This window comes from Trachemys scripta, chromosome 20 (assembly GCF_013100865.1).
Source record: "Trachemys scripta elegans isolate TJP31775 chromosome 20, CAS_Tse_1.0, whole genome shotgun sequence".
NCBI lineage: Eukaryota > Metazoa > Chordata > Testudines > Emydidae > Trachemys > Trachemys scripta.
In genome coordinates, this window is record NC_048317.1 from 1234730 (window position 1) to 1251216 (window position 16487).

The 16487-nt window shown below is 49.4% G+C and overlaps 1 protein-coding gene across 2 annotated transcripts in view; it reads left to right on the forward strand.

Moving 5' to 3' along the window:
* The window catches only part of EPHA10 (EPH receptor A10), a 90641-nt gene that overhangs the window by 45398 nt on the left and 28756 nt on the right, over positions 1 to 16487 (forward strand). For both annotated transcript variants that reach the window (XR_004643596.1, XM_034754068.1), the window contains exon 5: positions 14280 to 14404. Coding sequence is in view for 1 of the 2 variants with exons in the window: in XM_034754068.1 (XP_034609959.1) it covers positions 14280 to 14404 (125 nt within the window). In the remaining variant the exon portion in view is untranslated. The remainder of the gene's footprint in view (positions 1 to 14279; positions 14405 to 16487) is intronic.

A 16487-nucleotide genomic window follows, 5' to 3' on the forward strand; every position in this document is an offset into this window, starting at 1 on the left:
TGAATGTGCAATCCAAACCCTGGGCATTGCAGTCACAGTTCCAGGGGCCTCCGCTTTGTTTAACAAGTTGTCACTTGCAATTTTCTGTGAGCCTTGATGTTCCCGCACGAGAGAAGCTCTGTGCCCCAAGTTAAAGTGGGCTGTTAATGCACTGCAGAGCATAAGCCCATTCTGCGAACTCTGCCCTGGTGAGATGGTTCAGACCTGGGGTTCTCCGCAAACATGCCTCTTCCAGGCACTCCCATTGTGGGGAGGGATGTGCTTCCCTGTGCTGCCAGTGGAACATCCCTTACATTAGGGAAAGACAGTGAGTAGAGGAGAGCTTGGGGCAGTTTATATTCACTCCTGAATGGCCGGGGCTCCTGCCTGGGGGAAGAGTTTCTTTTTCAAGGGCTTTTAAGCTACTGGTCGGATCCTGAACGTGCGCTGGTCTTGGTCGAGGTGCAATAGAAAAGAGCAGTAACCAGGGGTTTGGGACTGTAGCTCATCGCTCTGAGCTGTTCCTAAGAGCCTGGGTACGAGAATCGCTGAACTCCTGCTGATTTCAGAGACTTCGGAGACGGGTGTTGGACTGAGCCAGGCACAGGGAGGCTGTAAGGGGGTGGGGGAGGGAACGAGCTGGTACCCTTGAAGTCCAGCTTTCCCTCTGGCCTTCCACCTGCCCCTTCCTGCCTTAGAGCCTGGCTACCTGTGTGGCGCGCTCTGGCTCTGAGTCTGGAGACCGTGAGATGCAGGAGGCTTTTCAAGGCAGCCTGCTTAGCACGTGTGAGGAATCCACCATTATGGCTGGGGACCCTCGGATACAAAACTGGCGCCGGCGGCTGCGCTGGGGTCACAGAGCCGTCGGTGGAAGCAGCGCTGAGAAGCTCTTTCACGTCTCAGTTGCTGCAGGGTTGTGAGACCCTTATAGGTTCCCGTGAGAAGGTCGAGCCTGAGCATCCCCGGCTCTCGTTCCCTTGGCGGGTGCCTCAGCAAGCCCAGAGCATTCAGACCATTCCAGGCCTCAGCTGGTCCGCTTCACCGGGGAAGAACATCCTGACTACGGGCCTGGAAAGAAGCAGAGGAGGCCCAGGCTTCCTACATTGCTTCAGTTACTATCCGAGCACGGGTGCAGGTGTAGGAGGCTCACAGAGCTAAGGAAGGGGCTGTTCTCTTCTTGGCATAAGCCCTGGAAGCAGGAGCGTCACCAGTTTTGCTGCCGCCCTAGGTGGAGGAAGGTCCCGCCCCGAAATGCCGCCGCGGTTGCCACCCCCCAAATTGTAGCGCCCTAGGCGACCGCCTAGGTCGTCTAATGGGTTGCGCCGGCTCTGCCTGGCAGTTAGGGTTTAGCAGGACTCGTTAGGCATATCTCCAGCTGTGTCCTGGACTGCCCGAGCTGCTCTGATGCCCCATGACAGTGTAATGTGGACGTCTCTGTGGGAGAGGAGAAGTGTGGAAAGAGAGACGCCAGGACCCACTGGAAGATGCAGACGCAGAGGAGACCTTGTTCCTGGCTGGGACGTGGCAGCGTCAGGGGATGAGATCTGCAGCAGCAAAGCTCCGGCTGCAGATATACAGATTGTCGGAGAATAACCTTCCACAAGATTCAGAGGAAAACTTAAAAAAAGAAAGAAGGTCTTAGTTGGCTGCCAGGTCCCTGTACCTGTAACTATAGCTTGGACTAGAGCTTTCAGCTCTAACCACTTCCCGCCCGTCAGTGTTCACAAGAGGTTTCATTAACACTTCTCCATTGTGTCTGCGGGGGGGAAAGAGGCAATTTAGTCTACAGGAGGCAAAATTAATACTGTGTTTTTTCTAATCTGGCCCAGCGTGGGGCTAAGTAAAAGTGTTTGAGGAGAGAATGGAGCTGCTTACCTGCAGGGGAGGAGTGCATTAACCTCTGTACACTGTAGGACAAGGCCCTTTCCATTCCCGGCAGGTGTTGGGTTCTGTCTTTTAAATTTGTTGCAAATTAATAGTGCGGCCATGGCTGAAATACACTCTAATTTCTGTCTGTGGGGGTGTGATTTGTGCCCAATTAGGGCCTGGTAGGGAAGCTTTATATGGTCACACGTGGCTGGCATGCTCCTGACCACCCTACCCAGACAGGGTGGTAACCAGGTAACCAGACTTCTCCTGGTCTATTGCACAAGCGTGAGGGTTAGGAGACACTGGCCAGTCTCCTGCAGAAACACCCCTGGGGCTCTTTCCTATCTGCTCAGAGGAGAGGGGACCTTGGTTTTTAGCATCTATTCTGAAAGAGCCTCCCAATGAAATGCCTGGAGCTTCATTTACAGCATAGATGGCAAGTTCCTTGTGGCACGAACTGTCCTGTGCGGTGCTCAGTTGGCCGAGGGAAGAATTCATTACCTCAGGCAGGCCGTTCTGTGGAATGTGTGAATTATTTTGCTCGGTTCCCTGACGTTCTCCCCACATATCTGCAGCCTCCAGCAGGAAAGTGCTGGCATCTCCAAGTGCTCGCGCCAGTTCTAGCGCACACTCCCTCGGCATTTCCTCACTGATCTCAGACTCCCTTTGAACCGGCAGGGGGTTGGCCATATGCTCCCCTTTGCCATGGTTCATCTGGATGTGCCAACCGCGGCAGGAGAGGCAGCTGGACTGTATTAATGAGGAAAACTCCCTCCTGGATTTGAGTAAACCGGAGGTTTTGAACTATAATTACAGTACTCTATCTTCACCAGCCAATAACTACTCAGAGTGACGCTTATTAACAAGAAATTCAAATGTCCTCATTCTTACCCGTACAGAGAGAAACATTAGGTAACAAACAGGAGCTGGGCACAGCCCACATTACGGCACCAGCTCAGCAAATAAAAGGGAGCTGCTGTTACCTGCAGAATTCTCAGCAGGCCTTGGCTTCTAGCCAGCTGACTCGGCTGAGATGCCCTGCCCGAAGCTGCATTTCAGGCCTGGCTCCCAGGGGCTCCTCACATACCGGCACTGGTCACTGTTGCTAGATACGTGGGTTCAGTTGCTGCTGCGTTTAATGGGCAGCTTTTCTAAATACATTAAAACAAATTCAAGAGCTTTGTCTGTACTAGTCCAACACCAGCCATGCCCCTGAGCGCTGGGTTCACTCTCTGGATCTTCGGGAGGGAGTGCAGTCTCCTGAATGGTTCAGAGGGGAAAGGGAGTCAGGACTCCTGAGTTCTATTCCTGGCTCTGCCACAGGTTTCCTGTGTGATCTTGGGTGAGTCACTTCCCCTGTCTGTGCCTCAACATCCCCATCTGTAAAATTGGCCAGCATGATTATCCCCATGTCCCAAGGTGCTTGCGTCTGTCAAGCACTCGTTTGCTGAGCACTCAAAGTTCTCACTGAAGTCAGTCCTCCTGCTCCCAGGCTGTAAGTGTCTGATTTTCAAATACCCTAGGGAGTGAGAAGTGGGGTTATTCCTGATAAATCCACTTCTTCTGCCCCGATACCTGGTCTGCGTGCATAACTGGGCAAACTAGCAGGGCAGGAGGGTCAGTGCAGTGCCTTTCAGGGACACTAAGCACTAGATTTATGGCTCACAGTGTCCATTTAATGTCACAGCCTGGAGTTCTCTGCAGCCAATTCACACAAATTAACAGGTGCGAATTAATGTTTGTGGCTTAAACTTCTGCTGTGTGTCCCTGTGGTCATTTAGGGTTTGTCTTGGCTCTCTTATGGCTGCTGAACACAATCGGACCTCAGGTATAGAGTGTGTAATAGCTGAATACTGATTTTGTAAAGCAATTCACGAGCTAGGAGTGAACAGTTCCCAGCATCACACATCCTCGAGCCATCTTTTCTTTGGCATGTCTCTGTGGCTGTTGGGCTCAGTCCAGGTTGAGAGAGATCAGCTGCCTTTCCACAATGTTAACTCCAGTGTTAGTTCTCTTCCCTTCCTGCCTTCGCTTTGGGAGCATCTTGCTCATTTCTTTGGATGATTTGGAGTGTGATTTTTCGGTTGCACGCTGGATGTGGTTTGCTTCGTAGCTCTGGCTCCTGGAGGTGCTGAGCCCTGCCCCTTTAGGTGAGAGCTCTCTCCCATACTTCTCCCCCCACCCCACCCAGGGTGCTAACTTGGAGTGTGTAGCTTGACTTGTGCTTATTACACGTGTTCTCCCTGCATGCCAAATGGCAACAGAGACCGACAGAAAATGTCTGTGGAGAATAATCTTATCCTCTAACGATTTCCTGAAGGGCCCCTCTCAGTTCCTTAGCCATTAAATCACACGTTCCAAGTTCTTTTGCACAGATACCTTACACACCATTAATTTCCCTTCTGTGCTTTCCCAGGCTGAAAATCCCACCTTTGCTTTCTGGGATTTTTGATACTGACAGGGCACAAACTGGGCAGGATTTTCAGGGAAGACTTGCTGAAGTTTTCTAATAACACGATGGCTCATGCCAGGTTAAACCCAAATCCTCGCCAACTCTGCGAATAAACTTGGATGCCTGGTCTCATATCTCCTGATAGCGTGCTGTGCCAGGAAGCTGTCCCTAGGTAGAGAGGAGTTTAGGCACTGGGGTCTATTAACCGTCTCTGGCCATTAAACCCCAGGAATAGCTGCATGGAAGTAGCTAGGTTTAAAATGAAGGGTGTGTCTACACTGCAGTTAAACACCCACGGCTGGACCATGGTAGCTGACTTGGGCTGTGGGGCTGTAAAACTGTGGTTTCCATGTGTGGGCCCCCGCCAAGGGGGAGGGTCCCAGAGGCCAGACTCCAGCCTGAGCCCGAACGTCTACACTGCCATTTGACAGCCCTGCGTCCCGAGCCCCATGAGCCCCTGTCAGCTGACGGGGGTCAACCCAGCCGGGTGTTTAATTGCAGTGTAGACACAGAAACGGCATAACCCAGAAAAACGGAATCCTCCTGGCTCTGGATTTTTCCCGTTTCAAGGGAACATTAGCCCGTTAGGCTATTTCAGCCCTTCCCAACAGCTCGCTGCATTTATAATGATAAATACCTTGGAGAGAAGGAGAGTGGGGAGGAGGGAATCTTTTACTGCCCTATTAAAGCAGTGTGCCCCCCCCCCTTTTAAATTCTTGAATTATAAATTGTGCAGCCCCAGAGAGAGCTGCTTTCTCGTATAGATGTTCTGTTAGTGACGTGCTCTTTAAATCTGCTGGCATGATGCCCTCTGGGTGGGTGGGTGGGAGCGTTTAAAGCAGCAGTTTCAACTTTCTGTTTCCTTGGGATTGCCCTGGGCAGTCTCTGGCTGAATCTGTCTCAAGTCACGTTCCAAACCTTTGCAAGTGTGTTCATCTTGGACTTGTTTGGCTTAGACCTTTGTTCCATGCAGAATAAAACACCTGATATTTCACTACTCCTGGGGGACTTGCATGATGCCCACAGTATACAGGGAAAGATGCTAAATTAATGCTGCATTAAAGGACACAGGATGCCCATGGGAAGCAACTGAGCTGGAAAATGAAAGCTTCTCTCTCAGAATAAAGGTGAGTTGGTGAACTTGGAAGAGAGATCCCAAAGCTCGCTCTTCTGCCATGTAGCCACCCTTGTGGCACCTTCCCCGGGACGCAGACTAGTTTCCCTCTCTAATTATGATGGAGAGAGGGGGATTTATCTGGCACCCCCACAGATCTCCTCTTTCCCTATTCTCTCCTCTCTGAGCCTCTGCTTCCACTCCCAGTAACACCACAAGAGTTGCCCATATGCACAGAGAGGGATAGCTCAGTGGTTTGAGCCTTGGCCTGCTAAACCCAGGGTTGTGAGTTCAATCCTTGAGGGGGCCACTTAGGGATCTGGAGAGGAGATAGTTATTCTGATTCCTTGGTGGATCACGTTTGAATGTCTTTGCGAAGCCTCCCTCTCCAGTCCCCCTGGGGAATGGATCGGTGAAACATTGCAATGAACGTGGATCCCAGCCTCCCCCAGGAGGCAGGAGCCCGCCCCAGGTATTTAGGACATCTTTAGACATCTCCTGCTAGAATCCATATTTCAGATGCCGTTGTTTTCTCAGCAGATGGCTGCAGTGGGTACACCTATTTTTATGCCTTTTCTGCTGGTTTGTTTGTTAATTAAGAGGAACAAAGCCATGCACAATGAGATGGAGTTTATAAAATCAGGCAGAATGGTGAATAATTTAATGTTTGCTTTTCAGAATAGAGGCAACGTTAGGGAGTTTAAAATATTAATAAGAAACATTTTATTCACAACATGAATTACTCTATAGCTGTATGATTTTTTAATTCCTTTTTAATGCATCTGGGGCTTTACTTTTTAGCTGATATCTACATATGACACGAACGAAGAAGCCCCACACACTGGTCTGCAGCAGATCACTGAGTTACCAGAAGAAAACGTAACTATGATTAGCAATGAATAGGGTTTATTAACAGCAGCAATGATTAGAGGCGATACAGAGGTAGAATTGTGTGGGTGGCTCTGCTTGTTAACAAAGACAAGATGACTTTTCCCAGCTTGTCTGGAAGGAAAAGGCCCAGGAGCAGAACTGCTGTTGGTCACTGCTAGGAATATGTCCTAAGTTCAAGACGTGGAGGGTCTATCTTTCTTTAATTTATAAAAAGGCTCAGGCCCTAGCCCCCCTGCACAAGTTAGGAGAGCAACACCGAAGTTCAAAGAGCAGGCTGCTCTTCAGAAGCCAACAAAACTTGACCTCTTACAGAGCACAAAGATATTTTGTCCTGTGACTATAGGTTAACGGGCTGTTTGACATTGACTGGTCCCTTAGAATTGTGCTAACTTCTTATGCTAAACTATCTGTTTGACCTTGTATTTAACTATGAGTACCTTCCCTAGACCTGAAGGAGAGCTCTGCGTAGGTCAAAAGCTTGTCTCTCTCATCAACAGAAGTTGGGCCAATAAAAGCGATTATCTCACCCTCCTTGTTACTCTAAAAATACTACAGGCATGCAGTAGCCACTAAAGCATGCTGGAGGTGGGCATTTTTCCAGCTGTTCCAGTTACTACAGCTGAAACTCTGTGTGTGTGTGTGTGTGTGTGTGTGTGTGTGTGTGTGTTTATCTTTGCAAGGCTGGCAAAAAATTGTCATGGTTTCATCTAGAATATTTCTGGTTTTTCTCTATTGTTGAAAGACTCTTTGCAGGTAAAAATAGTTTCTCCCCTCCCCTCATCCCTTAGCAAATATTGCACTTGAATTTTTGCCATCCTAGAAAATGGCTCTGAGGAAAATGGCAGCCAGGTGTAATTGGCAAGATGCGGTATAAGGAAGTACAGAAGCGGCACTAATCCTGTCATATTAACTATTGTTCTCTGAACTACCACAAGGGGGCAGCAGGCTTTGTGCCATTCCTGTTATTCCTAAACCGTAGCTGTTAGTGTCTTTGGTGGGATGGGACCTTTTACTGCTGACACCTGAAGTTTTCAAATACAGCTTCGCACCCGAGACTCTGGGGTAAAGGAAATGCTAGCTAGGCGCATGTTGCAGGAATTACAGGCAGAATCTAGTATCAGGGGGTAGCCGTGTTAGTCTGCATCCTCAAAAACAACGAGAAGTCCGGTGGCACCTTAAAGACTTAAAGAACAGGAGTACTTGTGGCACCTTAGAGACTAACGAATTTATCTGAGCATAAGCTTTCGTGGGCTACAGCCCACTTCTTTGGATGCATAGGGTTAGGGTTAGGATGCATCCGAAGAAGTGGGCTGTAGCCCACGAAAGCTAATGCTCAAATACATTTGTTAGTCTCTAAGGTGCCACAAGTACTCCTGTTCTTTTTGCGGATGCAGACTAACACGGCTGCTACTCTGAAACCTTAAAGACTAACAGATTTATTTGGGCACAAGCTTTCGTGGGTAAACCCCACTTCTTCAGAGTTGTCCTCTGCCTGTTGTTGCGATTACCTGACAGACCAGACAGGATGCAGCGTTAGCTGCAGTGGTAATGCAGGCACCAGTGCTGCTTCAGACCACACCTGGACACCCACCTGCAGAGCTGTCGCAGGTGTGCTGCTCTGACTTCATGCTCTCATTGGGTCTTTAATTTCAAACACAGCAGAATCCCTTCCCTCCCCCAGCACTACACAGGGGCTTTCATCTAGGAAAAAGACTTGCCAAAAGTTGAGAGCTCAAGATGACCCAGATATTTGGCGTCAGTAATAGGCCATCCTCTGTCTCCGGTCTCAGCTGAGCTGTGGGAATGATGAAGCTGACCCTGGTGTCTATGAAAGTCCCAAACTGTGCCTTTTAATTCTGGGCCTTGAGACGGATTCTAACCTCTGCATTCATTCCTGCTGCTCCCACCCAGGGAATCAGGCCTGTTCTGCATGGTCTGTCAATATGTCCTGAAACATTAATAACCTTTGTTATCCTCTTTCTCCATTGCTAGAGTGAATTTGCTCCACCCTCTTCACATACGGATAATTCAATATCCTCCTAAAGGTCAGCGCCCAGAGCTAGTGTATTTACTTGGAGAATTAGTTCTTAAAATGTCAAATAATAACATCTAGTCAGATTAGAAGTAAATGACAAGTGACCTGTGCAAAGAGAGTGCCCGCACATGCAAACAGCCGCTCCCTGGCTTGCTTTGCTGGTGGCGCGTGTTGAGGCTGGTCTGGCCTGTACCAGTTGTTTAAATAGAGGCTGAAAGGACCAGGAGCCAGTCAACATGAATAATTCATCAGCAGGACTTTTCTCAGCAGAGATTAATGAGCTACGTAATAAATACAACATTTCACAGCTACTTAAGTTTGCTTTCCAGGGACTTGTTCCTCTCACTGGAATTCCCTGTAGGATAGTCAGGCTCTAGCAAGCTTCCAAAATCTGGGGGAGAAGGAAGACAACATAGAACTAGCTAATTTCCCAGGCTGCTTTTTCTCAACAAGCTTCCTTTCAGGCTGTCAGCTCAGCCCTGCCGTCCCCTGGGCCAGCTAATGGGGGGGTTGTGAGAGACTCTTGCTCTGATTAACAAAAAATAAAATCTGCCCGGGCTTTAACGATTGGGGATTTGTGTTTGAATGACCTGGCAGGATATAAATGAGGAAGCCAAAACTGACCTGCATCCCTGCAAACTGACCTAGGAAGACCGACAGAATCCATGAAAACAGGGTACCCTTCTGCATCTCGGTCTGACCGGCCCCAGGCTCCCATTTCCTGGGGGGCCCTCTGGAGCAGGAGAAATCCTAGGTGTGCTGATGTATATAACAATGCTGGGACTCCCCAGAGGAAGGATGCTACAGAAGGGCAACATAAGGTGCCAGTTCAGTGATTAAAATTCACAGCGGTCCTGCTGTGAGACAGGAAGATCCTGGTCTCCGCTTTCCAGAGGAGGACGCTGGGGAAGAAAGATGAAGTGTCTTGCCAAAGGCCACCCACAGTGTTGGTGGTCGAGTTGGTATAGAACCCAGGAGTCCTGACTTCCAATCCCTTGCTCCAACCTCCCAGACACGGATGCTCCCTCTGACTGTGAGTGAGGGAATGTAAACGCCCAGGTCAGTGGGTGTGACGGAAAATGGGAGCAAACCAGAACTAGGGCAACAGCAAACTCCCTCCTTTGGGATCTGCCCGCTGAGACTGATTATCGCTGCTGTTCTCTGGTGACCACTGAGGATCGGGGGAAAGGAACATCAAGAGTTTGTGTCCCTGATTCGGGGCTCCAGCAGCAGAAAGGGGACAGGTGCAAGCAGTGTTCCCAGTGGGGAATTTGTTGTGAACAGCCACCAGCAGATCAGAAGTTCCCCAAAGAAGCTCGTTTCAGAGGATAAATCAGCCAGTGTAAACTCTCTTCTCTACTCTTGCCTTGCAGCTTAAAGGGGTGAAATGCGATGCTCTGCTCCTTGGGCATCTCCAGGACCCAGATCTGAGAATGAACAACCTAATGGCTGGGGGAAGGTGGGAGGTCTTGGCAGCCCAACAAGCTCCAGCGAACTGCGAAAGAGACTTTGTATTAGGAGGAACACGCCAAGAACAGAAAACATTTCCCCTCTCCTGTCAGAGCAATCCCTGCTGCCTCACGGGAGAGACGTGACCGGCCTTAATTGGCATGGTCAACTGCAGGGGAGAGTCGGGGTTTCTCATTAATCTGGGACAAAAAAGGGGCTTCAGTGGACATTTGTATCCAATGTGCTAGATTTTCACTGCTGAACTATTTAGCTAAATGGTTGGCATCCCCTGGGCTTCTCCAGCCCAGTCAGCCCATTCCCCTGGTCCTGATAAATCAGCAAAAAACACATCCGTGGGGAGGTGAGGCTTTGAGTCTGAGGCCTCTATCCCACAGCGGGTGTCCCGTCCCTGACCCAGCTCCTTGTGACACTCTGACAGCTCAGTCCGGGTCCCGCTGGCACCTGCAAACCCTGCTGGTCTCTCCCGTACAGCAGAAGAGTACAGGACAGTTAGCGCTCTGGCGTGCCACCCACAACATGCCCGCAGAGCCCGGTGAGTACAAGTGACATGCTGCCCGGCGGGCACAAAGGGCTGGTTATAGCAGCTGGCAGCAGTGTAAGAGGCAGGCGCTGGGGAGGGGAAATCCGTGCAGCAGAGGGAGGCAGACAAGTCGTTCCCTTCTCCCTGCCTCGAGTGCTAGGGGCAAAGGCTGAGCTTCCAGGGGAGGGGCCCAGGGTTAGCCCAGGTTGGCTGCTTTCATGCTCATCCACTGGTCCCAGCTCCACATAGGTCAGTTTGCTTTGGCTCCCAGCCGGGTTAACCCGAGTGGGAGAACTAAACGCGAACAACGCGGGGAGGAAGGCTGGGCATTGGTTCTGGAATCCTGGGCTGGGGGTTCGTTACCCTGCTCACCACTTCAGGTTTCACACTGTGAAGCTGAGTTTGAAACAAACCAACAGTTTTTATCCCTGTCGGGATTTTGTTCCTTTTTAAAACTGAATGTGCCCCGCCTGGGGAGAGTGAATTCCAAGTGGCTCTGCGCTCCCGTGGGCTGAGACTGTGCCAGCTAGTGCTGGGTGCCTGCCGCTCTCTCATCTGAAGCGGTGTTGAACCGGGCACTGTCCTGGGGACAGGAAAGCCTCTTTTTTGCCCTGCCAATGATTTTGGAGTGACTTGCCTGCTGCTAGACCCTGATAGGGGCTTGCCAGACTGATACTCACTGCTGTTGCTGTTGCTGGCTCCTTTTCTTAAGCGAATTAAGTCCTCTGCACTTTGGAGCCACACCCAGCCAGCGCGCTGGGGCTTGGCTCTCCTCTGAGCCTGTGCAATAATCAAGAGGCACCAATCTACACGAAATTATCTTTATTTTCACTTAGAGTCAGATTGTCACACGGGACTATCCGGCCAAATAAAGAGCCTGATTGTCGTGTCACTTGAGCAGCAGTTCTGTGCTCCTGGGGGATGAGTGGAGAGAAGCTGTCGGCGGGTCGAACTCTGCCCCATGGCTGACGTTCGGTGAATGCCAGGCCATGCTCTGCTGCGTTATGTCCAGGCCGACATTTGAGTGCTCTGTATTATCTGACGGGTTGGAAGGGCCTGACCCCGGCTCTGCTCAGATTTCCTCTTCTAGTGTGTTGCTATTTACAGTCTCACTTCCCATGGAGTCTGAAGCAGTCTGCCCAGGGGGCCGGTTCCTGCCTATTAACAGCACAACAGGAGGCTAATGGGGCCTAAGCAGCTGAACTCTGGTCTCCTTCATCTACTCTCCATTCCCAAAGCTACCCTCCGAGCCTCAGCGAAAGGCTTGCGGTGAAGAGATGCCAATGGGCTGTAGCTGAAAATACCTTCCCGCTCTGGGAGCTTGCCAGAGTTTGCGCTAAGCTTAGCAACAACCTGTAACAGCTGATGGTCTGGGCATTGGTGAGTTTTGTACTTTCCCAAATGACTGGTGCTTTCTCTTCATAAGCTTTGAAACCCAGCTAGTCGCTCATCCTGGTATATGGCAAGACACTTGCTCTTGCCTGCGTCCCCATGGCAGTAATGCAGCCCTGGCTGACGGGTGCATCTCTCCAGTAAATACTGCTGGCACAGACGGGTCCAGGAAATCCAGTAGCAGCCATGTTCCCTTCAATTGCAAGGCATACGCTTTTGGAAAAGAACCTCCCAGCGGAGACAGCCTTGTTGGTTTGTTCTCAGATCTGAGCTCTGCTAACACCCAGCTTCTGGTGGAGCTTTGTAATTCCTCTGGCCATAACAGTCACTTCAAGGAAACCGAGCTACGAGTTCATTTCTACTGTCTGTACTTTGTGGGCCAGATTTTCAAAGGGAAAGTGAAAAGGTCTAAAAAAAACCTCACTACCGGAGATTAAAAACCAGGTGCTGTGACCCTGTGGGGCTGAACTGCCGTACAAGTATCTAGGGAAACAAAATACTTTCAGGAGTTTGTGCAAATGGACCTTTGTGTCCACTGGTATCTGTTTTGAATGGGCGAACATGAGCTCCTGCCTCTGGGATGCACCTCACTGCTGGATGTGCTGCATTGTACCCCATGTTATTCCAGTGCTGGAAGTTGCCAGTTGTGGAGTGATTTTCTGATAGACCAGTGTCCTCTAGAGACCCCAGGAGTCTCATTCTCACCTGTGACCATGCAGCCCTATAACACTGTCTGACTGTAACTCTGACAGGCAGAAGGTCCCAGGAAGTTGTGTGCTATAAACCCCAGCCCCACTCAATCTCCCCCCTGTAGATGACTAAACAGCCCAGCGCAGACTGACTAGCCACTGATTTATCTGCTGGCAAAAAACGGTGCTCACCTAACCCAATGGGCTCAGGCGAGATTCCCCTCCCAGCTCTGCACTGCAGAATGCTACTACGGTACCCTGCTTTCCATACCCTTGCAGAATTCCTGGTGACTGTCAATACGGGGATGTGCGTGCAGCAAGAAGGGAATGCTGGAGCTAAGATGCAGAGCTGGGAGGAGAACCGCTCCTAGTATGGGACGTTCAGTGCAAGTCCACAGAGCTAAGCTGGCTGGCTGGAGACCCCCTTAGTGCGACTGGGGGGATCTGGCTCAGGGTGTTTGAGTTCCACATTTAACAAGGTCCTTTTTTAAGCAAAGAACCTGTTTGTGTTGCCTGGACTAATTGACCGGACAGATCCCTGTGCGTTAAGCTCCAAAACAATTACATGCAGCAGCAAAGAGGGTCCCAGAGCCCTAGTGTTCGCTGGCTTCATGTTTAAAACATGTTTAAAACCAGTTGCCTAAAAGTTGAAGCAGTTTCCTTCTGTTTTAATGCAAAAGATTTTGGCTGTAACAAAGTTGTTACGCTTTGAACTTGTCTTCGGATTACCTTTCCTGGGTCTGCCAGGCCACCCCGACAGGGTCAGTGCTTTTAACCAACACTGAACAGACGAATGAAGTTAACAAAACATCGAAGGTTACAAATTCAGCTCCCCCACCCGCCATGTATTTCTGCCCGTTTCATCAGTTCTTGACCTAGAGGGTTGTAAATGCAGGCAGCCAGGCCAGGATCTAAGCAAGCCCCAGGGGACGTGACTGAATAATCTATCAGGAAGAGCTGATTTCCTCTGCTCTGTGTTTATACCCTGAATCCTGAGAGCCCCGGGGTTTGTAACACTGCAGACAGGGTGCAGCTGGAAGGCCACTAAGAAGGCAGATGCAGCTGGGTTTATTTAAGGGCCCTGTGGAAACTTCTTGCCTTCTAAAGGAGCTAGCTGAGGGCCTCTCTTATCAGCAGAGGATTACAGTGCAGTGGAATTACCTGGGCAGCAGTGACAGGCTGGTGTCTTGTGACTAACCCTGGGCCTCTGTCTCCTCATGGCTGGTCAGTAGTCCTAGAGAAGGACTTGTACTCCAGGGTCTTATTGCCCAAATAAAACCCAGTCCTCCTCTGCTGTCTCACTTCTTGGCCACAAAGCAGGTGCTTGCGCAGCTGGGCAGCAGGGTCTTGCTGCGCTCAACACCCTGGTTTTATGGCAGAAGAGTGAGATTTTCTCTCTGCCCTTCCAGCCTCGTCTTAGCAGAGAGAGAAAACCAAGGCGGTTCCGTGCACGGTGTGTGTGTCGTGCAGATGCCGACTAGCCCTTTATTACAACACAACTTAGGCTAATGTGGAGTGAAACCTATTGTGTCAAAGGGTTTGTCTGTGAAACTCTGTGTCGGCCCAAAAGCTGAATGCCCTTTGTGCTGCAGAAGGAGCGAGTATTTCTGAAATGCATTCACAAGTGATCTGTCACTGGGGCACATTTGTGACCAGGCATAGAAATGGGTTGATGATACTGTTCCTCAAGGGCCCAATTCTGCCGCAGCTCTGCGCATGGAAGTCTCCGTGAGATGTCTCTGCTTGGCATGGCTGCACGGTCAGACTCTACAATCAGGGTGCTGTTTTTCTGGGGTGAGTGGTGGGGGAGCCCAGCCTCTGGGCGATGGTGTTAGTGATCTGCTTGTCTCTTCTGTCTGCTTTTTCAGCACCAGCTCCTGTCGCTGACATCCGCACAGATAAAATTGAACAGAAGAGCGTTTCCTTGTCATGGCAGGAGCCGGGCTTCCCAAGTGCCAGTAACACGGAATACGAAATCAAGTACTATGAAAAGGTAGATCCTTTGGAGACTTGTTTCCCATCTTTTCAGTGACATGCCAAAAACTCCAAATGAGAGGTTCCCCCGCTTCCCAGCCAGCTTTGTGATACATAGAGCTGTGCTTACGGATGCTATCTGCATGTCTCCCCTGTAACGTTTGCTGTGACCCACTTGCTTTGTAAATCTTCAATAATGAAAAGTGTGTGTGTGTGTGGGGGGCGCATTGTCAAGACTTTTCTGGCATAAGTTTGGTTTGCTTCTGCTACTTACAAGTTCCACATTCCTCAAATCACCACTACACAATCTGGTTATACACGCTTTAAATTATTTTAGCTATTTTTAGAGTTTATTTTCATTGGGTTTTTTCTGTCTCCATCTGTGAAGCCAGTCAGGTTGCATCAACACTGCGAGTCCTAATATATAAACCTCCAGGGAGAAAGAGTAGAACTTAAGCATGTTTAGAGGTTTTTAACAGCTTTTCCTTAACTGCATTAGAATTCTGGGACTTGGGAGCTTGCAACCAGCTAAGTTAGATACATGTGCTTAGTCCCTTTGGATGAAGGGCATTCCCAGAACCGCAGGAGGGTGAGGCTTATATTTTTGGCACTGATGGATCACAAAATACTGAACCTTAAAACTTCAGTGAGTTCAGGACTGACTGTTACCAGTCCTGGATATTAGAGCAATGATATGTGAGTGAAATTCCACACTGGAGGGGAATGAAGCAAACATTTTTGTGATTGTCTTTTAAATTAAAAAATGGCCACTTTTGATAGCTGTTGTGAGGTTTGAGAAGGTTAGAAGTAAAACTAGTGGGCAGAGAGCAGGGGAATATGTTCAAAGACATAAATGCAGTTTATCACATGGGTCTGTAAATTATCCTGTCAGCGTATGGGGATGCTCCTTATGAAATTCCTTACATGCCAAGCAAAAGGTGCAGTGACACGCTGAAATTCTTTCCCTTGAAACAGATGAGTTTGAAATAGATTCACATTAACTTGCTCTTTAATATCTGAGAGATTCCAAGAGAGGAATTTGTTGTGAGGTCAGTTGCTGAAATATAATATGATAATTTCTTAGCAAAAATACTATAACCACGAGATTTGGAGCATATGTGAAATAACAATCCACTGCCTCTGAACTTGGTTAGTAAGTTTAACTCTACAGTTTAGCAATTGCTCATATGAAAACAAATCAATATTTGATCTGACTCCAGAAAACTGGCTTGGTACCTAGTCCTTGTATTTAAGGACTCAGTTTTTTCCTGATTCTCTACACAAAGGGCTCTGAGAAAAAAACATCTCAACTAGATAACATGGTGCACAACAACATCTACAGACCCTGGAGAAATGTAATGAACTCTGTGCAGGCTGGGGCATTAATGCTAGAAACTAGGGTTTGAGAAATGTGTTCAGGTTAGTTATTCAGCATAAACAGTGTGTGAGAAACGCAGGCTTGAGCTCTGCTAAGTCTTTGACACAAGGTACAGCTGTATGAATTCTGGAACCCACAGACTGCAGTAAAACCTGGCCTCAAATAACTTCTACCTGAGCTTTGGGTGAAAAGAGACTAATCTGTTTGCCAAGCAATGTGTTCCAAACTGTCATTGTTACCTCCCATAAGAGCGTAACTCATTCTTCATCATCATCATCATCATCATCGAATGTCCCAGCTTTAACAGTGCGTTTCCCCATTTCACTCACGCCTGCACACACAGCCCCAGTTGCTTGGGAATGCCTCCTTCCCGCCTTGGAATAGCAAACAAGGCAGTGAAAATCCTTCTGTTCTTACCTTGCTACCTACTCTTGCTATTACTTACTTTACAACACCCAAAACATATGAGGCACCTCACAGAAACCCCCTGAGGTTAGTTCCTGCTCCAGGGTGCGACAGGCTAATAGATGGGAATGTAGCACCCCCCCAACGGGGCGGGGCAAGGCAAGATAGAGGTTCTGGATGGGGCGTTGGAACAGTTTGTGTAGTGGGGGCGCTGAGAGCCACTGAACTAGACTAAACCCCATATATGAATCGGGGTGGGACCAACCAATGGGAGCTGGGGGGGCAGTGCCTGCAGGCGAGAGCAGCGTGTGGAGCCCCC